Genomic DNA, 25,663 nt, shown 5'->3' with positions numbered 1-25,663 from the left:
CATGGCTGCAGTCACTGTCCACAGTAATTTTGGAGCCCCAGAAAATAAAATCTGCCACTACTTCTGCTTTCCCCTTTCTATTTGCCATGAATTAATGGGACCAAATGCCATATTCTTAGTTTTTTGAATGTTGAGTTTCAAGCCAGCTTTTTACTCTCGTCTTTCATCCTCATTAAGAGGCTCCTTAGTTCCTCTTTACTTTCTACTTTCTGCCTTTAGAGTGGTATCATCTGCATATCTGAGGTTGTTGATATTTCTCCCAGGAATCCTGCTTGATTCCAGCTTGTGATTCAGTGCGTGATGCCGTCTCTGTAACCGTAGGCACTATATAGGCACTGAAGCTGAAACTCCAGTATTTTGGCCACCTGATGCGAAGAACTGACTCATTGGAAAAGACCCTGATGCTGGGAAAGATTGAGGGCAGGAGGAGAAGGGGACGACAGAGGGTGAGTTGGTTGGATGGCATCACTGACTCAACGGGCATGAGTCTGAGTAAACTCTGGGAGTTGGTGATGGACAGGGAGGCCTGGCGTGCTGCAGTCCGTGGGGTCACAGAGAGTCGGACATGGCTGAGCGACTGATCTGAACTGATTGTGTTGTACAGCAGATCTCTAGGTCTTGTTCATCTCACAGGACTGTCACTTTAAACTGCTGAACAGTAGTAGTCACTGCTGCCTAGGAGGATACAGCTCAAAGGGGCAAGACTGCTTGAAGAACTCCAGAAGAGCGTTTCTTTTTTGTTTTTGTTCCCCCGCTTACTACTGCATTCCATATCATTTTGAGACATGCGAAAGACTATACATAGCTTATAAGTTCATTATAAGGCAAAATAAAGCAGCAAATACCTGTGAATCTCTAGGAAGCCTTTAGTACCCCGGACAGAAACCAAGTGATTGGTAAAGTATTCCAGAAAGCAGAGAAGGAAGAAACTAAATAACTTTTTTGTTTGCTGAAAAATGTAATTCTCTGAGAGTGGCCAGACACACTAGCAGAGTAGCCAAGTATGTTTTAAGAATGCTTGTTACCAGCCAAGACATGTCCATGGACAGATGAGTGGATAAACAAGATGTGGTATGTACATACAATGGAATGCTTCTCAACCATAAAAATGAATGAAATAATGTCATTTGCAGCAACATGGATGGAACTAGAGATTTTCATATTAAGTGAAGGAAGTCAGAAAAAGAAAGACAAATACCATACTGTCTCACTGACATGTGGAATTTAAACTATGACCCAAATGAGCCTACCTATGGAACAGAAACAGGCTCACAGAGGTAGAAATAGACTTGTGGTTGCCAAGCGGGAGGGGTGGGGGAGGCGTGGACTGAGAGTTTGGGATTCACAGATGCAAATTTATGACAAAAACAACAAGGCCCTACTGTGTAGCACAGGGAACTGTATTCAATATCCTGAGAAAAAAATCATGATAAGGGGGAAGAGAATATATGGGTGTGTGTATGGCCGAATCACTTAGCTGTACAATAGAAACTGATACAGCATTGTGAATCAACTATCCTTCAATTTAATAAAATAAAATGCCTTTTAATGAAAATAAAAGTGATTTGCTACTACAAAAAAAAAATCAGTAATTTTTTAAAATTTTCATTTATTATTTTGGCTGCCCTGGATCTTTGTTGCTACACAAGGGCTTTCTCTAGGCTGTGGCAAGCAGGGGTCGCTCTCCAGCTGCAGCTTCTTGTGGTCATGCCTTCTCTTGTTGCAGAATGTGGGCTCTCAGAGCCTGGGCTCAGCTTAGTTGTGGCACATGGCCTTAGCTGCCCAGCAGCATGTGGAATTTTCCAAGACCAGGGATCAAACCCATGTCCTCCACATTGGCAGGCAGATTCTTAACCACTGGATACCAGGGAAATCCAAAATCAGTCATTTTACATAGAGCAAATACTACATTTTATGCTGGGTAGGGCGTGGGGGAGAATGATTTGTTAGCCTCTCTACCTCAGACTGAATTTCTTAAGACTCTGAGCCTCTTCCTAGAAGGGGGCAGGCCCACACTGCTTGAATCAGTGGGTTCTGGGAATGAGGCTACCCTGAGGCTCTGACCCAACCTAGAGTGATTGGTGGAGCCAGTTCGTTGTGAAGAGGGAGTGTGGTTGATGAAAGCTGACATTACAGCCTCAGGGGAGCATGCATTCCAGACAGGACTGGGAACCTGGCTGAAAATTGTAAGAGAAAAAAAAAAAAGAGAGAGAGAGAGATGAAGGAGGTCAAGAGGCTCTGCAAGAACCATATGGGCTTCATGTAGAAAAAGCATCCGTAACTGTGCTGGAGAAGCAGAGGCCACAAAAGGTGTACTTGGAGCTGCGAAGAGTTGCATGGCCCCAGTGGGATTTCCCAGAAACCTGAGAAGGTGACTGTTGTTGCTAGACTGTGCTCCAGAAACTGCTGGAGGAGGCATCAGGGCCCAAGGATGCACCAGGCAGGCTCGACCTGTTCAAGTCAGGGGAAAGGGGGACACCTGTCACAAAAGTCTCTGGGTTGAGGCCCTCCAGACTGACTGGTGTCCCTGAGGCTAGTTCTAGAGGTGGGATGGGTGGGGGAGCAGGCAGGAGTCTCTGGTCCATGGCAGGAGGGAAAAGAGAGACAGACACATCTCATTGGAGAAAGCAGCTAAGGGCCCCATACAGGCCAAGGCACCTGACTGGGACTTTGAATTCCACTCAGGGCATCAGTCAATGGGAAATTCCAAAGCTCTGAAAGTAGGCCTGAGAAGGAGCTTTTTCTGAGACAACTTCTAAAAACCTTGAAAAAATGAAAATGGCCATCCTCTCACCTATCTGTGGACAAGGTGGCTGTTTTCTGGTGACCTGATCCCATATGGTGAATCTGTCTATAGTGTCTCAGAAGCTGAGGCTGACATACACGGGAGATGAGGCCTCTTGGAAAGCTTTCAGCCCTGCAGGATTCAGCTCAGTAATCACCAGGGCCTTTTCCTACTCCAGTGCAGAAACACTAGAGGAAGGCAATAAAAACTCAGGTCGGAGAAAGGCAGACATCCAAAAGAAATTCAGAAGAGGTCTCTGCTTCCTCCAGCTGCATCCCCCATCAGAGAACGAGAGAGGAAGCGAGAGGGAGCAAGGGCCGCCCCTTCCCAGCCTGGAGAGCCCCAGAACTGGAGAATTCCACAACCCTGCAGGTGAGGACTGCATGAATGATGGATCAGCCACAAGTGCCCAAATACAGATGGATTAAAGCCTGAATCAGGAGCTGTTTACCTGTTTTCAGAATAGGGAAAACAGAGAGCTGTCTTGAAGCAGTTCTGCTTTGCTCCGTGGGGCAATGGCACTGAGATATCTGCCCTCTGACACTCCCCACCCGCCCTGACCCTCCCCTACCCCCACCCCAGTAGGCAGTTAGTCAACATCACTACTGGCCCAATTGGGGAAGAGAAATCTCCTAGAGATATGAGGCAAGAGAGACATTTGGCCCCAGTCAAATCCACAGGCAGGAAAACTTTCCTGAAACCAAATTAATATAGTGAGCAAAAGAGGAGATCATGCCAGTGACAAGGAAACACAAGAACAATAAAACTGATGGAAACTCTCCCAAACCCAACCTTCCCGTATGCTTTGGGTGACAGTGTCCTCCATAAAGGTCGCATTGCCTGGCCTTTATAGAGGGCTTCCCAGCAGCTTGCTAGAAACGCATCATCCACAGAATTGTGCAGACTGGCCTTCAACAACAGCTTTTATAACAAATAGGAAAAAACACAAGAGACTACTGCTGTTCATGAGAGCAGAAATTATCCTCAGACTCCCCACTGGCCTGAGTGAGCACCAGGCTCAAGGAGACACCAGACACCCTCTTAGTAGGAGATGTGGAAACTTGAGCAGTTAACTGGGAAAAGAAAAACATGTAGTTGTAAATTATTAAATCATACTTATTGCATTTGGAAGTTCCTTGGAAGATCCCCACCTGCCTTGTGGATCAATTGATTTTCCTGGAATTGGAGCCATTTGCTTTTTGAAACAGTAGCTGGAATTGTGTCAGAAATCTGGTTGATGGGGCAGATGTGATGTTGACTGTCAACTGTCTGTGCTGGAATTGGCTGAGTTTGAAGGATTTGTACAGGATATCTCCAAACCCTTCAACATCATGGAATAGTTGGCAGAATATTTCTGGAGTAAAAAGAAAGCAGATAAAGCATTTTTTTTTTAAATTATTGAAAAGGTAATTCTCTGTGAGACCCAGAATAGGTAACTGAAGAGGGGAGTGCATCAGAAATGATTTCTGAGGTCCTTACCTCAGACTGCAAATTTCTAAATTTCTGAACCTTTTCCTAGAGGAGGGGACTCAGTATTAATATCTGATGACCTCTGGAGTCCCAGAGTATAGCACCCTCTATTCTTTTCCAAGCCTGAGGGTTCCAGATGCAGGCTGCAGAAAAAGCCCTTCAGCCTGCAGAGAAAACTAAGAAACACCAGCTAATCAGTGTGTTTTCCAGAAATGACATTAATAGCCTCAAGAGAAGAACTAAGTCCAGCTTGGCTGGACACATTCCTGAAAAAATGTACAAGAGTAGCAGGTATTCAGAAGGAGAAACAGAGCAGGTAATGAAATGCAGAGACAAGAGTGCCCTGTGGGGTACTGGTTTGCTCTACAAGCTCAGTGTCTCCAGATCTCCCATCACCTCTCATTTAGTTTTTCTTGTCTTATAGCATTGGCTAGGGCCCCACAATACTAATATTAGATAGAAGTGGTAATGGAGGCATCCCTGCGTTTTTCCTGTTATTAAAGAGTAATGTCTGTGGAAACAACTTAAATGTCCATCAGAAGGTGATGGATAAGGAAGGCGTGGCACGTATATATAATGGAATATTACTTGGCAGTGAAAAAGAATGAAATGGTGCCATTTGCATCAACATGGAGGGATCTAGAGATTATCGTACCAACTGAAATATATCAGACAGAGGAAGACAAATATTATACAATATTACTTATCTCTGGACTCTTTAAAAAATGATACTAATAAATTTATTTATGAAACAGAAATAGACCCACAGACATAGAAAACAAACTCATGGTTACCAAAGGGGAAGTAGAGGGGAGGGATAAATTGGAAGTTTGGGATTAACATATGCACACAACTATATATGGAGTAGATGACCGATGAGGACTTACTGTGTAGCACACAGGAACTATACTCAATATTTTGTCATATCCAAGGGGGGAAAGGAACCTGAAAAATAATATATATGTATGTATAACTGAATCACTGTGCTATACGCCTGAAACTAACACACCATTGTAAATTAACTATACTTCAAAAAAAAGATAAATGTCTAATGTTTTCCCATTAAGTATGACACTTATGATGGGGTCTTAATGAATTACATTATAGTGGAGAGTTCTGGGACCAAAGCAGGAAAGGAATCCAGAGCATTTTATTTGTGTTTGGTATTTTGCTCCAGAAAGCAGAGAAGGGAAATGTACTGTAACAAAACAAGATGCTGAGCAAGCTGAACTGATTGGAGCCCTTGCTGGGCTAGGCTGATGAAGACTCTATGACTCTGGATGCAGGATATAGTTCTATGCTTTCTGCTGCTAATGAGGTCCCTGCAGGAGGAAGAAGAAACGTCTGCCCGGTGACAGAGCAATGGTTACAAATCATTTGAAAGAGTTGCTGAAGGTCTATGCCCTGACCTAAGCAGCCAGTTCAGACCATGATTTTGCAAACAAGTGAATTATTCACATGGAAATTTCCACCACTCCTAAAACTGGAAGGAAAACTCCCCAACCCAAAAAGAGGGACAGTCCCTAAGAGCTTATGGAACTCAAAATGCTAATCCCCACTTCTACAGTCATTGTCTGGAGGATTGCTCATACCAGGAAAAAAAATAACCATAGTAATTCAGGCCCAAGTGAGGGTGAGGACCTGGAGACAGGAGAAAGAAGTCCAAGAGAGAAAGTTCATTCTGGTAACTGCAGGGGACAAGGACAAAGAGACCAAGAAGGCCAGAAGAGGAATGGCAGGCCCTCTGCAAACGCAGGTTGGAAATCAGCTAGAAGAGAAGCACTTTCATGTCAGAACCAGGGTTTCCTGCCTGGAGACAACCGCAGATCTAATCCTGGCTTTGCCACTTGCCAGATTAGTAAATTTTGTTGAGTTTCTTAACTTCTCTGAACCTCCGTATGTGCAAAATGGAAATAGCAATTATCAGTCTTATAGGGGTGTTATAAGAAACAAAAGAAATAAGCTATCACAAAGTCTAGTGCTTAAAAGCAAAATTAATAAACAAATATAGTGAGCCTGTGTCAAAATTCTTGCTTTAATTCATTAATGAGAGAATCAGCAAAGAAGATTTTTAAAAGCTGGTTTGAAGAATATTTGAGAATATATAAAGACATTCAGGAAAGGAGTGACTAACTAAGATTCTTAAATATGACTCAACTTTTAATAGGGAAATAAAAATTAAAGCAGCAACCTCAAATGTGAATGTCTTGATTTTATTTTTATGATGACTGTATCTATAACAGTTCTGTTTTCAAAGCTAAACACTGGAATAATACTGAATTGTCACTCAACTTAAGATAAGTAATTGCTTCTAATGACTATTTTGTTTCAGTGTCATGTATATATTTGAGTTTCTCTCTTCTGCATAATATTATTTGAACAAATGTAGATAGTTTATATGGGGCTTCCCAGGTGGCGCGAGTGGTAAAGAACCCGCCTGCCAATGCAGGAGATGTAAGAGACACAGGTTCCATCCCTGGGTCAGGAAGATCCCCTGCAGGAGGGCATGGCAACCCACTCCAGTATTCTTGCCTGGAGAATCCCATGAAGAGACGGGCCTGGTGGGCTACAGTCCATGGAGTCACGAAGACTCAGACACGACTGAGCCACTAAGCACACACACACACACAGAGCCTATATGCTGCCTTTTTCAGTTCAACTGTGCATGGCCTCAAAGTTGGCTAGGGATTATGTCTCAGGTGGAAATATACAGAGGTTTAACAGCTCTGCCAACCTATAGAATCATAGTACCACACCAGGCAGATGTAAACCGCCTACTTCTTTATCCATTGTGATCTGTTAACCAAACATACTGTGCTGACCATGTTACACTTCCCAAAGTGCCAGATGATGGAAGGTTAAGAGCAGCAGAGACCTGCTTCTACTCAGGCAAACTCTAGCCTGAGATCAAAGATTTAAGCAATCACCATTTTGTCCTTCTCCTCAGGTTTGAGATGAATTTTTTTTTCCCTTTCACACTGCCTTCCAGAAGGATAGCACCTTCCCTCCCCTACTGGACTTCCCTTGTGGCTCAATGGTAAAGAATCCACCTGCCAATGCAGGAGACAAGGGTTCTGTCCCTCGGTTGGGAAGATCCCCTGGAGAAGGGAATGGCTACCCACTCCAGTATTCTTGCCTGGAGAATTCCATGGACAGAGAAGCCTGGTGGGCTACAGTCCATGGGGTCACAGAGAGGCGACACAACTGAGCAAATAACATTTTTTCCCCCTTCTCAGCCCATCTGAATTTAGGCTGAATTCCCTAGGTCAGGAGGCCAGAATCTAGGCTGATATCTGGACCCAGCCAGAATCACCGTGGCTCCCAAGTAGAAGGATGTAGAAGGAAGTCTTCTCCGCTGGAATAAGCTGTGTGTTCAGCTTCTAGACACCAGTTGCCCAATTCCAGATACTCCCCTGCTCTTTAATAATTCCGTCACAACTGCAAGGCACTTGGCTGAAGTCAGGAGTCTTGGGTCTTGGGTAGGGAACCTGGGTGGAGAACCTGGGTGGAGAAGTGGGATTTCAGACAGGTCATCCTTTAAGGCCGGATCTGCCTCAATCGGTGAGCCAAGTTCTCCTTTGTGGGTTCAAAATGACATGAGGCTTCCTACTAAACCACCTATTTCTCAACTTTCCCCCACCTTGTTCTTCTTTTGTTGCTGCGGCAACAGGAGCCCGAAACACCTTGCTCTGGGCTACAAGCCCTGCCTGACTCTGCCCAGTAGGTCCTGTGATGGGCACAGCCTTGTTTGCACATTACAATCTGCAAGCCTGCCTCCTCCACAGACCTTCCAACAATGGCTTCTCTCATCTCCAGCTCATTCTTCAGGTGGCCAGCTGGTCTACCTCCCACATTCAACCATGAGCTCGGGTATCAACCATTTGACATCTCAGGGTCAATGCAGTTCTTCACAGTCACTGGCCCATCACTTACGGTGAAACTCCAGAGGGCATTCTGGGCTGCCTTCCCCAGGGTCCTCTGAGAGGACTCAGAGAAAGCAGACTCATTGGACTTTCAACCAGCAGAACACAGTTAACAATGGTAAATCCCCACCATTACCCCACCCAAAAGAATCCGTTAGCAACAAGTCTAACATGCATTTTCAAGGAGAGTGAAAGGCACTGGGATATGTCGCCCCTCACCCCCACTCAGACACATACAAATATCCACACAAATACACACATACACACATATACACACCACCACCACCAATGTGGATAACTGAGGCAGAATGGGGCTGCCCTCTCCTTTTATCCATTCACCAATTATGTTCCCTAAATATTGAGTGAGGCCTGAAATGCTTCTTGGTGAACCATGACAACCTTTCCCATCTCTTTTTGGCCTGGGCCACATTTGGACCAGCTGCTCACGTTTAAAGGTGCCTCTCAAATCTGCAATGAGAGCCTCCTCGATGTAGAGAGTGCGTTCACACTCCTGAGTTAGGTGAGAGTCAGACACGGCTGACCGACTGAGCACGCACCCACTTGGCTTTGGGGAATAAAGAGATCCTCCAGGAAAACTGAGAAGGAAGAACTTTTGTCCCCAGCCTTCCCACTTCTGCCCAGAGGGAGTCCACCTCCATATTTAGTGACTAGATCCCCCATCCCATTCTATGTCCCAGCCTCAGTTCTCTGCTGGCTGCCAACCATTTTCACTAATACATTAGCTGATAATAATACTAGCTGGTAATGAAAGCCTTGCTCTGTGAATAAGGGTTTAAGCTGTAATCTTTCCCTGTTCATCTGCATTTCTGTATGAGTAATCACTACCGCAAAGGAAAAGCCCAGTGATCTGGGGTGAGTAATCTTCAGCACTGGGACCCAGTTCATCTGAGTGGCATTTTGTTGGGTGAGGGAGAAGCTTGCTCCTCCTGGAATCCGGCAGGGGGCGGGGGGGTAGGGTGGGAGGAATTGGCCAACTCCTTTTCTCCTCCTGGGGTTGAAGCATTTCCGCCTTCACCAAGGATCCCCTCCTTCCCCCACCTCCACCCTCACAGAGTTGGGTGCCTCTACAGCCCAGGCTCCTGGAGTTAGAGGCACGCAATCATCCCAGAGAGGGTTAGAGGCACACAATCATCCCAGAAGGCTCCCTGCTGTTTATGCAGTGGTTCAGTGCCTGATGCCCACAGAGGGACCCCAAGCCAGCATCCATCTCCTGGGACACAGTGCCCCCAGCCCAGCTTCACAGAGCAGAAGAGTTGTGCAGGGGTGGGGCAGCCGCAAAGAAACTAATTTAGCCCTTAGCAGCACATGTTCCCCACCCCTACCCACCCCACCAAGTCTAGCCACAAACAAAACAACAATAATGGAAATACACACTCTACCTTTCATTACTAAAACTCCAGAAGCCAGAACAAATGTTCTTAATACTTGAGGGGTGTCTGCATCCTTTTTTAGGGATGAAAGACTCAGGGGAATGAGCATATACGCATACAGTCAGAATGGTGTACTCAACTTCAGTTCTGTTCCAGAGATGTACCATGCATGCGAACTTGCTCAGTCATTCCAGTTGTATCTGATTCTTTGTGACTCTATGGACTGTAGCCCGCCAGGCTCTTCTGTCCATGGGGATCCTCCAGGCAAGAATTCTGAAGTGGGTTGCCATGCTCTCCTCCAGGGGATCTTCCCGACCACGTCTCTTACATGTCCTGCGTTAACAGGCAGGTTATTTACCCATAGCGCCACCTAGGAAGCCCCAGGATGTACCATAGTAAAGTAAAGTAGCTCAGTCGTGTCCGACTCTTTGCAATCCCATGGACTGTAGCCTACCAGCCTCCTCTGTCCATGGGATTTTCAAGGCAAGATAGACCAAGTCAAAATCCCTGGTGTAGAGACTCTGGTGACAGCTCCCAACCCCCTTCTCCATAACTCTCCTGCTAAGTGAGGACAATGGTAAGTAAATGTCCCAAAGACGCCGCGTGGAAGCTCAGCTTGCTAGGTGGGTTCTGGTGAGAGATGCCCGTTCATTTTCTGGCCCCCCTGTTTCACCAGACCCTTGGAAACCCGGAGTAATGACGGGGAGAGTATTTTAGATAAGTCACTGATTATCGAAGCATTCACCCCACAGGGAAACAATTGAACACCCTATTCTTCACACTGAGTTTTATTAATGTATTAGCCTATCTTCCCTTTCCTTTGTTGTTTAGTATCTATTTATTTATTTCGCTGTGTTGAGCCTCAGTTGGAGTGCCAGGGCTTCTCGCTAGCTGGGGCTTGGGAGCCCTAGAGAGCATGGGCTCAGTAGTTGTGGTGCGTGGGCTTAGCTGCCCTGCAGCGTGTGTTATCTTCCTGGACCAGGGATCAAATCTGTGTCTCCTGCATTGGTAGGCAAATTCTTAACCACTGGGCCACCAGGGAAGTCTTCCCTTTATTACTGAATAAAGTTAAGAGGTTGGAAATGGAGAGAGAAGGAAAGCTTCCTAAACCTCTTTAGAAGAAATCACAAGCGCGGAGGCCAGGGGGCTTATTAGTGTTACTTAATGTAGCATCCACCTAAAGTCACACCACAGCATAGAATCACTCTCTCTCTCTCATACACACACACACTTCTACATAGTTATCTCCCTAACTTCCTGAAAGTTACATCTAAGACATTTTGCTGGAAATTAAAATTTAGAGAATACTCTGAGTTTTCTTTATGTCACCCTGTTCTCAAATCACCCATATCATATATTACCCATATCACTTATACTACAGCTATAGCATCTTGGACTTTCTAGAATCCTTCAATCCTGGAACTCAGGACTCGGGACTGTGGGACTGGAATGCTCAGGAATCGCTTGGGAAGAACACGGGGAGGAGAGCAGAGCGGTGGTAAGCACAGAGGGCTGCTGACGGATGGGTAGTGGGGGCAACACTGGTTTGTTTCTCTTCCTTTGGGTTTTCCAACCCTCCCTCCACCCCCACAGGAGCCTCATTCCACAAACGGAAAGCAAGCAATCAGGAGAGACCTGAGGTATGAACTAGTTTATTACTCTGCGGGGACGAGTCCAGGGACCTAGCCCCAGGCCCGATAGCTCTGCTATTCTTTGTGAATGTCTTCATGGGCTGCCAGGCCCACCTTTATCACCAGCACAAGGAACTCCTCGAAGTTAATTCCACCATCCTGATTGATGTCCAACTCTTTGAACCAAGTGTCCGCATCCTTTTTCTGTGAAGATTGGAGAGAGAGAAGTCAGAGGGTAAAGATCTCAGGGAAGCTGAGATATGGCTGTCTGTACAGAGCAACGCAGGAGATCAGCGACCCAGGGCTTCATCAGAGGCAGGCCGAGAACCCCAACCACACCCAGGCCCTCCTCACCTTCAGAAACTTAGGACACTCTGTCTCTAACAGCCTCTTCAAGTCATCCCTATAGACGGCGTGGTAATTCCCTTTCAGCAGGGAGTATTTGTGGTAGACGTCAATCAGGGAGTTAATGGCACTCTCCAGATCAGTCAGCATGGTGTCCAAGGATTTGCCCCACCTGGAAGACAGATGCCCGGGCAAGCCCAAAGTGGGGAAGGTGCCTATGGGGACACTCAGGAAGCTCCTACCCCAGGGGACGGCTTTGTCTTGGATGACACCACCCAAGTAACTAAAGGCAGCAGAAGGCTATGGCTACAAGGGGAAGGGGTGGGACGGTGTAGATGAGGGTGTGGGAGGGAGCAGGGCACCCAAGCACACACAGCGCCTGCCAGCTCTCCCCATGTCCTCATCCTCTGCCCAGGAAGGGCCCAAACGTGCCCTCACTCAAAAGTCCCAGAGCCCTCGGCCCCTTCAACCCCAGGCTCATGTTCCTCTGGACCCTGTCCAGATCCAGCGAGCTTTCTCTCCCCTCCTCGGAGAAGACTGCTGCACTCCTCAGCCCACCCCAGGGGAAGCCTGCAGTGTGGGACAGACCACAGTTTCACTTACCAGGTCTCCCCAAAACAGAGTTGCCAAAGGACATGCAGGGCTCAGTGTCAGCTCCCTTTTATAGCAACCAGGATTGGCCAGCTGCCCAGGGCCTCAGGCCACTCAGAGGCAGCTACTCCCTTCCAATGTTGCTACAGCCTCCAGTTTCCCAACAAGGAGAATGGGGCAATCACGGTGCAGAATGAGAAGTCCTGAGGGGCAGCACAGGAAAGGTAGAGGAGGAAGGCAAGTGCCAGGCAGTGATGCCAGGGAGGAGAAATCAGGAAGAGGGCATGGTAAAGATTCTGCCTGTGGGCTGCTAGCTTCCCCTGGCATGGCCAACCATGGAAGCTCTCTCCCAAGTCCTTCTCACTGTTGCTGTGGTTATTCGCATGGCTTCTCTATGCATCTCAGAAATAGAACTGAAGTTAAATGCCTCATTTTGAGGGCATTCAAATAAGCTCATTCCTCCATAGCATTCATCACATTGTCGAAAGGGTCCAAAGGCCTCTAAAAGGTTAAGAACACTTATCCTAGTTGCTGGATTTTTAGGAATAGAAGGTGGAGTATTTCCATCATTGTTGTTATGTGTGTGGCTGGACTCAGTAGGGATGTGGGCTGCTAAGGGTTAAGTCGGTTTCTCTGCTGCTGTCCCCACACCTTCACAATGCCTCTGTTCTGTGAGGCTCGGGTGGGGCGGCACTGTGTCCCAGGAGATGGACGCTGGCTTGGAGTCCCCCTACGAGCATGAGGCACTGAGGCGCTGCATAAACAGCAGCGACCCTTCCATCCTCTCTGGGATGATTATGTGCCTGTGAGTCTGGGTTATAGAGGAAAACCACTCTGTGGGGGTGGGGAAGGAGGGCACTTTTGGAGAGGGCAGAAATGCTTCAACCCTAGGAGGAGAAGAGGAGGTGGGCAATTCCCCCCGGATTTCAGGAGGAGCGAGTCCTTCCCCTCAACCTGGGTCCCAGTGCTGAAGATTTGTGATCATTTCCTTATACAGAGCACTTGACATTCGTGTAACCTATTCAGACCCACAGAACATGTCTGTCAGAAAGTCGGGGCACAGAGCCCCCTCAGTCTATACACACGGAAGCTGAGACCTAGAAAGGTGAAGCGGTTCACACAGTGCAGACGTGTCAGAGCGCAGACAGGATCCCAGAGCACCAGGCTCCAGGGCATGATCTGACAAGAACAGGACTCTGCTGAGAAAGCCCCTCCCATCTCTCCATCCTTCATACATTGAACCAATATTTTCCTTATGCTTCTCCAAGACCTAAGCCATCATCGCCTCCTAGAGGAAGCAGATGGGATTAGCCTCTCTCTACTTCATGTTCCTGCAGCCCTTTGGGCTTTATTCTGTCATTAACTTTGTAGCTGTGTGACCTTGGGCTAATTACTTACCCTCTCTGTGCTTTAGTTAGCTCAGTTATTAAATAGAGATTACAATAAAGTCTACCTCCAACCTACAGGAGAGAATATTTGCAAATCGTATATATGAGAAAGGGTTAACATCCAGAATACAGAAAGAACTCCTACAACTCAACTCCAAAAGGAAACAAATAACCCAGTGAAAACTGAGGTGGGAGGGAGGTTCAGGATGGAGGGGATATATGTATATATGTATACGTCTACTGCCAACAAAACCAGAAAATAACAAGTCTTGAAAAGGACGTGGGCACTGCTGGTGGGAATGTAAACTAGTGAAGCCCCTGAGGGAAAATAATAGAGTGGTCCCTCAAAAAGTTAAAAACCAAATTACCATTTGATGCAGCAATTCCACTTCTGGGTATATACCCAAAATAGTTGAAAGCAGAGTCTCAAAAAGATGTTTGTGCCTTCATGTTCACAGAAGCGTTATTCACAGCAGCCAAAATGTGGAAGCAACCCAAGTGTCCATCCTCAGGTGAATGGATAAATAAATGTGATATGTACATACAATGGAATATTATTCAGCCTTTAAAAAGGAAGAAAAGTCTTGACACATGATACGACATGGGTGAACCTTGAGGACAGACAGTGAAGTAAGTCAGACATTCAAAAAGACCAATATCTCCATTTATATGAGGTACTGGAGTAGCTGAACTCATAGAAACAGAAAGTAGAGCCGTGGTTGCCAAGGTCTAGGAGGAGGGGGCTGTGCGGGTAATTGTTCATTGGGTACAGAGTTTCAGTTCCAAGAGGATGAGAGTTTTGGAGACTGGACTCACAGCAATGGGAATACATTTAACATGGCTGAACTGGACACTTAAAAACTGGTTAGGATGGTACATTTTATTTTATATATATATATATATATATATATATATATATATATATATATATATATATAATCACCACAATTTAAATATTTTAAAATCCTAAATGCTTTCACTCCCCCAAAATAAAATCTGCCTGATAGTGTTGTTGTGAGCATTAAAAATAGATGCAAAATATTTATGACTTGTGGGCTTTTATTAATAGATATTATGTTTTAATTAAAAGTTTACACACAAAAAAACACGTGAGGCTTTTAAAGCAGCACATAGTAAGCAAGCACTGTATGAGTGTGTACTGTGATCACTGCCTTGTCAATAAGTCTGATTCCCCAGCTGGGCTGTGAACCCTTGAGGACCCAGACTGGGTCACCTGTCTCTGCCTCCCTGGGACCCAGCTCCGTGTCAGCTATACACTATAACAGCAATGACAATCAATAAGAACCAACAATAGCAAAATAATGGTTGGTATTTATTGGGCTCTTATGTGCCAGGAACCATTGTCATTGTTTAAGAGCTTTATTTACATCAATCCATTTAACCCTCACAATAATCCAATGAAGTATGTTCTATCATAATTTCCACCTTACAGATGAGGAAACTGAGGCCCATAGAGACACAACATTCGGAGCCTCAAGTGACCCGGGTGACGTGACCTACTGTGACATCATCCATTTCCTGCACTTGACTGGAATACTTCTTTGCCAATAAAGTGCTTCTCATCCTTCCTGACCCAGTCCAGGCACCATCTGCTCTGGCCCGTTGCTGACTGTCTGTCCCCCACCTCTGTCAACACTGAGTGAATTCTCACCTCCATGCTACGAAGCTCTTCTGCATCACGCATTTGCTCTGCTATATTGGAGTTCATCTGTTTATTGCCTGTCTTTTCTTTGGGACTAAGGGCCCCTTTAGAGCAGAAACCACATCACACCCTGGGGTCTGGTACATACTAGGTACTCAGTTAATACTTACTGAGGGAATAAATGAATGAAGAATTGAACACGTGATCGAGCCCTTATCCCATGCAGAAATTCCCTTTATCATACCCAGCCACTTTTTTTTTTTCACTTTACTTTACTTTACAATACTGTATTGGTTTTGCCATACATTGACATGAATCCACCACGGGTGTACATGCATTCCCAAACATGAACCCCCCTCCCACCTCCCTCCCCATAACGTCTCTCTGGGTCATCACCGTGCACCAGCCCCAAGCATGCTGTATCCTGCGTCGGACATAGACTGGCGATTCGATTCTTACATGATAGTATACATGTTACAATGCCATTCTCCCAAATCATCCCACCCTCTCCCTCTCCCTCTGAGTCCAAAAGTCCGTTATACACATCTGTGTCTTTTTTGCTGTCTTGCATACAGGGTCGTCATTGCCATCTTTCTAAATTCCATATCTATGTGTTAGTATACTGTATTGGTGTTTTTCTTTCTGGCTTACTTCACTCTGTATAATCGGCTCCAGTTTCATCCATCTCATCAGAACTGATTCAAATGTATTCTTTTTAACGCATACCCAGCCACTTTAAATGACAGTGTTTTGGGAACAAAGGAGGATACAGACCCACCCACCAAATACAGGCTGCCTTCCTTGATAGTCAATCTCCTGATAGGAAAATAGGGCTGTTTATGACATCAAATATGACAAGTTTTCAACCAATGATCAAGCACTCGGCGCCTACCTGTGGTTGTCCAGGCCCACTTCTCAATGACCTGCACAATCACATCTTACCTGAAATAGCACATCATATTTCCAGAGTATTTTTGCATCCACTCACTCAGCTGATAGCACTGTGAAGTGGACATCACAGATATAACTCTCCCTATGTGACAGGTGAGGAAACTGAGGCCTGAGGTCCTACGGGCACGTGTCCTGCTTTGTTTCGGTGCTTACGTGCCAAAAGCACACTTTAGAACAAGCTGGCTTTTTCCGAGATTCTTCTTAGGGTTTGTTCACCAGCCCAGGATGGCATTCACGCTGACCTCTCTCAAGGAGGGTGATGGCGAGATTAACGGAGATGATGTTCTTCCAGGCCCCAACCCCTCAGGAGATGCCTGCCTTGAAGCCACTCCTGAGAACGTCTGGGGGAAACAGCTTTCTTCATCCAGAAAGGACGGAAAACAGGCCCCAGGTCCAGGAAGGGAATCATAAACCATGATCCCCTCCAGCATCGTGTGCTTCTCAGTGGAGCCTGCTGGTCAGCCAAGGCCATGAAACGCCGCCCCAGAGAAGCTCTCCCTGGACAGGCAGCCTTGGGGGCTTCCAGGAGAGCAGGAGCCAGGCTGAGCTGACCCGGAAGGAGATAGTGTCAGGAACTGGGCAAGCACAAGGGGAAAAAGTAGCGTCTGTAATCAGACTGACGGACATGGGGCAACCCAGGGGGAACGAAACTTAGTCCTGTTTGCAGGAAAGAGCTCAGCCCTGGCTGTGTGTCTCAACACCAGGCCCGAGCCCGTGGCTGAGGAAATGAGGCCAGAGCATGCAGGGCCGGTGGAGAAACCCCCAGGAAGGGACAGGAGGACTGGGCTGAGCTGCCGCTTTGTAATCAAAAGCCTGTGCAACCCAGTGCATTTCAGGTGAGACAGGCAGGGAGGATCCACCTGGGCCTGAGGCAAGGGTGGCCTGAGTCACCCTGCCAACTGTCTCCCAGTCTCTGGATGTGACTTAGGGTCTGCACGAGGCAACGCAGACCCCAGTCGTGGGATTCCAGTCCACAGGCCCCACTCCTGCACACCCCCTGCTCCACTCTGTGTGCTGACGTTGGGCCGTGTCATGGAGATGACAGGACGGGGTCCCTGTCTTGGTAGAGGATACAGACAGCCACACATAACCTCAGTGCAGCAGGACAAGCACCTCCACAGGAGAGGTCCAGAGGGAAAGTGGGGCCAGTGAGACTGACCCCTAAATGATGAGGATTGAAGATCAGCCTGTATGTGAATGTGGCGTCCACGGAGGGCCTGCTTCTGAGCTCCGCTGATCAGGAACAAATGTCTCCAGTTCAGCCTGCAGGGCGCTGCTTCCCATGTTTGGTTCACAGATCCAGTTGGCAGAGGGTCCCAAACCAAGTTCTTTAAATGATACCCCCAATCACCTGCATAGGGGTGCAGACAATTACCCATCACTCTTTCAAATAGCTCTTTGTTTCTATCACAGTGCACTCAGGACATGGGTTCTCAGACCATCCTCAGAGAAGAAACCCACCAAGATGGACCCAGCAGGACCTAAGGGCAGACGAGACCTTCCCCCAGGAGATTGTGCATCAGCTTCCTGGGCTTCCAGAGAGAGACAAAAACAAACAACACAGAGAGAGGGCAGGGGCAGGTCTGAGCTGGGAGGGATGAGGGAGTCACAAATAGCCCAGAGTCAGAACAACACCCACATCCATCATCATTTATTTATTAACAAAAACAAAACCAAACCCTCCTCTCCCCAGGAAGCCTTCCCTGACCGATAGTCACCCACGTTCCACTCATCATTCTTCCCATTGACAGGCTGCATTGCCAACTTGAAGTTTGACCCATCTCTGACTCAATGTGTGGAAAACCCACCTCACAATCTTCCCTCACCGACTGCCCGTGGACCTGCCACCCATGTCAATTACCAGCATCATCTTCCCCACCCTGTTCTGGCCCCTTCCCAGTCCCGGCTGCTCCGCCTTTGTTGGAGCTCTCTGTTGAAGCTGGGAGAACTTCTGCCCTCGTGGCTCCTGTCCAATCAGGTATGAGTAGTGAATGAGTGACCAGAACATCACTGGTGAGGCCTGGCTTCCTTGTCAGAGAGCTGACTCCCCGAGAGAAGAGACTCCACCCTCTCAGACCAAAAGCTGAGGGTAAGGGCTGTCTCCCCGCTCAGACAGGGGCTCCCGGGGGCAGGGGCTGTCTCCCTGCTCAGACAGGGCTCCTGGGGCACAGACTACCCAAAATGACTGACCCTCCAAGTAGGACCAGACCTTTCTTTCTGGGCCCAGAGCCGATGCATGGAACCAGGAAATGAGCAACACCCAGAAGTCTTTACAAAGTTGCTTTATTCTCTTCCCTCACAGCGTCCACTCCGCGCGCGCGCACACACACACACACGCTGTGTCTTCAGCGGCCCACAGCTGGGTCACACCTGCTCCCTAGGAGGCCCCTGCACCCCCCTAGTAGAGGCTGTGCTGGGTGCAGTGGTGGGCACACAGCTGCCGGTGGTACTGCAAGTGGTAGTCCTTCACCAGCTTGCCCAAGATGTAGAGGAACTCCTCAAAGCAGATCTGGTTGTCCTGGTTCTTGTCTGCCGCCCGGAACAACTGTGTGATGTAGCACGGCTCCTTCCGGCCCTGAGGAGTGAGCAGAGGGTCAACCCCGCACCCCAGCACCACCCCGCAGTGAAGGCCAGGCGCTCCTCGGCCTGCTGGTGGGAGGACAGGGGCAGTCGGTGGGGAGAGTGTGGCCTGGCCCTGTCTGGAGGGGGTTTGCAGGAGACAGCTCCTCATTCAGTCAGTGGCCAGGACCCTCTGCGCTGCAGAATGTTCAGGCAGCAGTGTTGGGGGCACCTCGGCTAACTGGACCTGGGGCTGCATGGGAGACAGAGAGTGCAGGCAGGGCTCCATGTGCTGGTTGACTGGGCACCCCCAACACAATTCACCTTTGCCCATCCTCAGTGGCTGTGGGCTAAGTCAGTTCAGTCATATCTGACTCTGTGCAACCCCATGGACTGTAACTCACCAGGCTCCTCTGTCCATGGGGATTCTCCAGGCAAGAATACTGGAGTGGGTTGCCATGCCCTCCTCCAGGGGATCTTCCCAACCCAGGGATGGAACCCAGGTCTCTTGCATCAGCCAGCCGACTCTTTACCATTAGCACCACTTGCCTATCTCTTCGCTAGCTAAAGTGCCAGCTCCCCTGCAGGGACAGCCCAGCCCAGGGGCGTCAGGGTGGAAGGCTATGCCTCCCTCCTCCACAGTGGGAGCCTCCAGGGCAGAGCCCCCTGCCCCTCGCGTCTGCGTCTCCAGGGCTGCTGCAGGGCCAGCACCGGGTGGGGTCAGGGATCTCCATGCAGTGCCATCTGCCTGGGGACTGTTTAGGACTCTGCCCGGGTCACCTCCAGAAAGAACAAAGAAGGGAAAGGCCAGAGCTAGGGGCCCTGGCGTCGCTGGGATGTCCTGAGTAGGCAGCCCTCAGGGCTGGCAGAGGGAGGAAAGGGGCGTTTGAGGTGGAGGGGACAGCAGGGAGGAGTCCAGCTCAGAGGGTAGGTGCAGGCAGGCGGTTCACTGAGCAGTGCTGGAGAAGCAGGTGTCAGCAGGATTTCGTTGGTGGGCACGGGAAAGCTGGGGTGAAGCTCTCAGAAAGCCTCCAGGAAGGAGGCCGCTGCAATTGGAAGCAGCCGTGGGCCTGGGAGCAGTCCTCATCCCTGTGGAAATTCTCCCCTTCCATCTCCCCCATGGCTCCACCATCTACTTATTACCTTATATCCTCTGCAAATTTGGTTGACCTTAGAAACTGGAGGCCTCCGGCCTGGGACAGGCACGTCCCGGCTTCCCTCCTCTCAGACCACTGCCCAGGCTGCTATGTTTGCCCAGTGAGTCCTCCAGTGCAGGTTCTGGGGGTCCTTGCACAGCCCCCTGACATTGGCAACTGGCCTTGGAAAGAAAAAGTTTTCCCAGAAACAGGGACTAGCCAGTCACCCTGGTCCCACTGCCCTGTGACTCTCGAGGCTGCACTCCAATAAACAGAAGGTGAGGCTCTCTCCTCTGACGTGTCCCAGAGGCAGGCAGGGGACACAACATGAGATGCGACCAGGGGAGGCGCCTCTCCTGGAATGGAGGGCCTTGAGTTGGGCACCACCTGAAGTACTCTGGACGTGACAGTCCAGAGACCCCGGGGCTGGACACCAAGGGCCAAGAGACAAACTTCTGCCAGCCTTGCAGTCCCCAAGGAGCTAGGTAGTCACAGGGCTGGGCCTGATGACAGAGGAGAGGCACAAGCCTGAGGAGGTGGCTGAGCCTAGCCTGAGTTCCGGGGCTGGGCCCCCAGACTGCTCGGAGGGACTCTGTGGGCCTCTCAGATGGGAGAGGAAATGACATTCCCAGCCCCGCAGGTCAGCAGCAGCCACCACAGCCCAAACTGTCCTTCACTGGGACTGGGAGGTGGATGAGGCTTATACAGACCCCAGGAGAAGGGCCTAGGGTTCAAAGGTCAGGTGTGGGGCAAGGTCGCTTGGGCAGAGGAAGGATTTAGGTCCTTTTCTTTCCAGAAGCAGGTCAAGCAGAAGAACAAACAGGTTTGGGGTTAGGACTGAGTTTCAGGGATTAGCTAGCTGTGCTTGGTCTGGAGTGGGGCCAGGCAGAGAGTTTCAGGAGAGGGAAGGACAGGAAATAAAGCTAGGCTGGGCCACACTTCCCCCACCAAACCTCCTGCCCTCCGCCCTCCTGCACACCCCCTCCCCTAGCTGGAAGTGCTCCTAAGAGATGGCTTCCTGTACCTCCACCCGCACCACTTGCTTCCAGCCCCACAAGCAACACCACACTTTACGTATCCCCACCCAACCCCACGCACCAAGGTCTCCATGAAGCGGGGCACGTTGTCCGTAAGCAGGGCTTTCAGCTCCTCCAGCGACAGTGTCTCCACATCCCCTTCCAGGGCAGCATACTCGTGGTAGCAGTGGATGATTTGGAAGAGGGATTCCTCCACTGGTGTGTCCGTCATGGTGGCTGGGCCTGGGCCCAGGATGGGGGCAACTCAGGAGATGCAGGGAGAAGCAACTGGGGACAGTGGAGAATCTGGGGCCAGGGAGCACAGCAGAGCAGGCCAGGCAGAGGCCAGGCCACAACAGGTGGGTGCTTCCTCCAGGAATCTTCTGCCCACTTGTGTAAGGGCCCCTCTCTGCCCTCCCCACCTGATCCCTTGCAAACTTGGCTCAGCCTCCCTGCCCTGCAGGAAACTGCCACAAACTCAGGACAGGGCTCTGTCCCTTCCCTGAGCCAGCAGCCTCCCAGGAGACAGGATCTGTGTCCTGTCCCACCCCCAACCATGCCCTCAGCTTAGGAGCCCTCAAAATCGAGAAATCAAGGAGCCCTCGAAATCAAGAATGAGAAGAAATTAGACTCTTGGAAGCAAGATGACATATCCCAATGGAAATATTTTTAAACCCCTTGAGAAGACAAGATACCCACTACCATAAACTATTTTGTAACACAAACAAAATATTGAGATAATTACCCCACCCAGAACCCCAGACGTGCTCAAATATTGTTTCCCTTTTGGGGCTGAGTACAGACAGCACAGGGGCCCCCATCTTGCTCCCACTCCTGCCCTGACTGGCCCTCTCTGAAGGAGTCTGTGTGCCATCTGCACGCCCCCGGGGCCCCCAGAGTCTCTGTGGTGGGGCTGTTCAGTCCCCAGGGTCAGGAGCAGGCAGGGGTGCCGCGGCCTCTTCCAGTCACCCCAAAGCCCCATCCAGGTGCTCTACATGGGTGAAGGCAGGTGCCCTCAAGCCCCTGCTCCCCACTTCTTTTAGAGACGAGATCCCTGTTTTCAGGAGGCAGGGCTATACTAGAGCATCAGCTGTCCTCCCTGGATTCTGGGCAGATAAGATTCAGGACAACTGGTTCCAGCTCTTACAGAGCCAGTCAGGCCCTAGGCAAAGCAGTTTATGCACAGGATCCCATGCAGTCCTCTCAATGGCCTTCTAAAGCCGGCATCACGCCCCTGCCCCATTTTCCGGAGGAGTAAACGAAATCCAAAAGGCCTAAGTGAATTTTCCCCAAATCACACAACTGACCATCTGGAGCTGGAATCAGTCAGTGTCTTTGGCGTTATAAGACATGTTTTTGATTTGGAAGTCCTTAACCCTTTTGAGGCCACAGTATGCTCTTGGGACATCCATCTACAAGGCACACATCCTCCAAAATGGGTAAGCAACTCCTTTCAGCTATCCCGGACCCACACAACCCAGCCACCCCCGCAGCTCTCTCAGACAAGGCGCTGACCTGTTGCTGCTGCTGATCCACAGTCTTGATCTGTGTTTTATCCTAGAGACTCCTCGGTGCTCAGGCTGGAGGCAGTTGTGAGAGCAGGGGCTCCTCTGCCAAGTCCCACATCCTGCCCAGCCTCAGTACCTCCAATTATGGCAGCCAATGCTGTGACTCTTAACTGGTTCCTCAGCAGCACAACTGACCCTTAATTGCATTCCTGAGATGACATCACAGGACACTGCTTTCTGTGGTTAACTCAGTCAGTTTCAGGGACCCACCTGCCCTCAGAGCCTGATCTAAAGCGTCTCAGAACCACAGAAGATCATGTTATCCATCTCCCCACCTCAGAGCTCATCATCACAGCTCCAGGGCTCATTCGGGGTCAGACACACCACTTAAATACATCTTTGGGGATGTCCTCCCACAATTAGCAGAACCGCAGACTCCAGAGTCAAGCAGCACAGTCATTCATCCAACAAATATTTCTCAAGCAGTAGGCCCTCTCCAGGCAATAAAGAGTAAGACATGAGGCCAAGTCACAGGGTGGGGACGCTTGGGGGGGACAGAGTCACACAGTCAGGGAGCACTGGGAACATGACCAATTTAGTGGCATAAACAGGGTCCCCTGGGCAGCCAAGGAGCACTTCTGCCTGCCTGGAAAGCTGAGGAAGGTTTCCTTGGGAGATGCTATTTGCCATGGCCACTTGATAATATGGTTGCAAGGAGATGCATGGAGAACCAGGCTCTCCAGACAGAGGAAAAGGCTTTGCCCAGGGGCAAAGACTCAGGTGCATGAGAGAGAGTGGCTTGCTTGGGGGGTGAAGTCCACAGGGCATCCGATGAGCAGTTAGAAGAAACAAGACTGGACAAGGCAGGATGGAGACCAAATGTGAAAGGCCTTGTGTGCCAGGCTAGAGCTGCAGCTTTATCCTGCGCAGAGAAAGTAGCTGACGAGGGATTCTTAAACGGGTTGGGTGATGGATGAGAGGTGACAGGAGTAGTAGGGCCACCTTTTTTATAAGGAAGTAACCCACTGCAAAGAGGCGGTGATCTACTGCAAAGGGGTCCTGACGTGTAAGCGTGGGCTCCATTCAGGTGCCATCCAGCTGACAGGTTCTTGAGTGACAGGTGAACTGCCTCACCACCACACTCCCCCACTCCCACCCCCAAGCCTTCTCTCAGCCACCCCCTTCCACTTCTGTCTCACCCATGCATCTTCCATGGGAGGAGGCACACAGGCTGATGAGTAAATCTCCCAGAAGGGAGCGCCAAAGGACAGTTAATTAACCAGAGATTGTGTCTTGATGTGCCTGAAGATTTGAGAGAAAAATAGATATATAGTTAAAGCAAAATGTTTTTCAGTTTACAGGGTGAGCCTTCATCTGCCCAACTTAATGATTTCCTCAGTAAACAAGTGGTTCATCAATACACTTTTATATTTTGAAAATAAAAGCAGGGCTCAAACTTCTAAACGGTAAAACAATTTGACAATGTCAAGCTGAAGTCACAGAGATATGTTTGATCCAGCCATTCCCTGGGAATTGATTCCCATTCTCCTGGGAATTTATTTTACAAAAGTAATCAGAGAGACGTTTAAAAGCAATAAATAAGAAAATGTTCACAACTCCGATATCTATAGCCAAGGGACAATATAGAAGTGAAAACCTTGAAAACAACTACTTATCAAACTTCAGATGGAGATACATCCTTGGACAATCTCCACATGATAATTTGTTACTCAAAAGGAACTCCATTTTTGGCCCATGGCATGAAGTCGGTAGAAGGTCATTTGCACCCCTCTTCACCCTGCCTTTGTTCAACCTGGGAAAAAGCAACTCTCTACACCATCACACTACACAATGATGACCTCCTTCCCCAGCTCTGCTGCAACTAATTTGTCTCTTATTATTATGCTGTGGGCATCTTCTCACACTACTAATCAATGTGAGCCCAGTTTTTAATAACTGTGAAGTGATCATTGGTTTCATGTATCAAAATTTATTTTATTAATCTATTATTGGCAGACATTTAAAAGACTCCACTTTAATCAACTCTTCCTTAATGCTGATATTTCTTCAGAATTTTGGCATGTGTGCTAGGTTCTGGGGAGAAGGGGAACAGAACTGAATTGATATTCCCTTCCCCTGCCAGAGCCAACACTCTGTATCCACCCAAAGCCCACCACCAGAGCCACCACCCACATCTCATGACAACAAGCAAATCCCTAAACACCAGCCCACACATACACACACCTGAACATAGGCATCGCTGCTACAGTGAGATCTCCCATGTACTAGACCCAAGAGGGCTCCCCTCAGCCATGACTTCCTTCTGTGAGAGCAAAGGCCCACCCCAGCAGCCTTCCCCATCTTAATATAAAAATCAGTAGACTCCTTTACAGTGTTGCATCGGACTGCATGTATCTAGATATTTACCTTTACCTGTGAGATTTATGCTGCCCTATGTTTTCACATTGCTGTTTAGTGAGTTGTCATTTCAACTGAAGAACTTTCTTAAGCATTTCTTGTGAGGCAGTTCTACTGACAACCAAGTCCCTTAGTTTTGTTTGTCTGGGAAAAGAAAAGAAAGAAAAGCCTACAATCTAATGATTTCATGGGTGAATTCTACCAAACATTCAGAAAAGAATACCACCAGTGCTTCTTAAACTCTTCCAGAAAATAGAAGAAAGGGGAGCACTTCCAAACTCAGTTCTTGAGCATCACCCCAATACCAAAATCAGGTAAAGAGTCTACAAGAAAATAAAACTACAGGCCAATACCCCCTGATGAATGTATATGCAAAAATCCTGAGTAAATACTAGCTAACTGAATTTAAAAATACATTAAAAGGATCACGTACCATAACTAAATGAGGTTTATCCCAGGGATGCAAGGAAGGTTTCACATGTATAAGTCAATCAAGGTGGTATAATACATTAATACAATGAAAGGAAAAGAAAAACATGATTATTTCAATAAATGCAGAAAAGGCGCTTGACAAAGTTTAACTTTCATTTACAATTAAAACTCTCAACAATGTAGGTATAGAAGCATCTTATCTCAACACAATAAATGGCATATATAAGAAGCCCACAGGTAACTTCATAGTTAATGGGGGAAACTGAAAGCTTTCCCTCTAAGATCTGGCATAAGGCAAGGAGGCTTACTCTTGTCCCTTCTTATCAACATAATAATGGAAGTTCTAATTAGAGAAATTAGACCAGAAGAGGAAATAAAAGGCATCCAAATAGGAAAAGCAGAAATAAAAGTATCTGTTTGCAGATAGCAAGATGATACACATAGAAAACTCTAAAG

The 25,663-nt window shown here is 48.3% G+C and overlaps 2 protein-coding genes across 2 annotated transcripts; both read right to left on the bottom strand.

Moving 5' to 3' along the window:
* Positions 1–11,212: 11,212 nt before the first annotated feature.
* S100A8 (S100 calcium binding protein A8) lies at positions 11,213–12,166 on the bottom strand. The gene is made up of 3 exons (XM_052637945.1): positions 12,149–12,166; positions 11,555–11,717; positions 11,213–11,404 (listed from the first exon to the last, which is right to left on the bottom strand). The coding sequence occupies exons 2-3, from the start codon at positions 11,693–11,695 to the stop codon at positions 11,276–11,278; spliced, it is 270 nt and encodes an 89-aa protein (XP_052493905.1). The 5' UTR covers positions 11,696–11,717; positions 12,149–12,166; the 3' UTR covers positions 11,213–11,275.
* A 6,370-nt stretch (positions 12,167–18,536) lies between these two features.
* Positions 18,537–21,081, bottom strand: LOC128044366 (protein S100-A15A). Its single transcript, XM_052636541.1, has 2 exons — positions 20,932–21,081; positions 18,537–18,713 (listed from the first exon to the last, which is right to left on the bottom strand). The coding sequence occupies exons 1-2, from the start codon at positions 21,079–21,081 to the stop codon at positions 18,537–18,539; spliced, it is 327 nt and encodes a 108-aa protein (XP_052492501.1).
* Positions 21,082–25,663: the final 4,582 nt, after the last annotated feature.

Source organism: Budorcas taxicolor, chromosome 3, assembly GCF_023091745.1.
Source record: "Budorcas taxicolor isolate Tak-1 chromosome 3, Takin1.1, whole genome shotgun sequence".
In the NCBI taxonomy this organism is placed as follows: domain Eukaryota; kingdom Metazoa; phylum Chordata; class Mammalia; order Artiodactyla; family Bovidae; genus Budorcas; species Budorcas taxicolor.
This window is presented reverse-complemented; position numbering and strand designations above follow the sequence as displayed.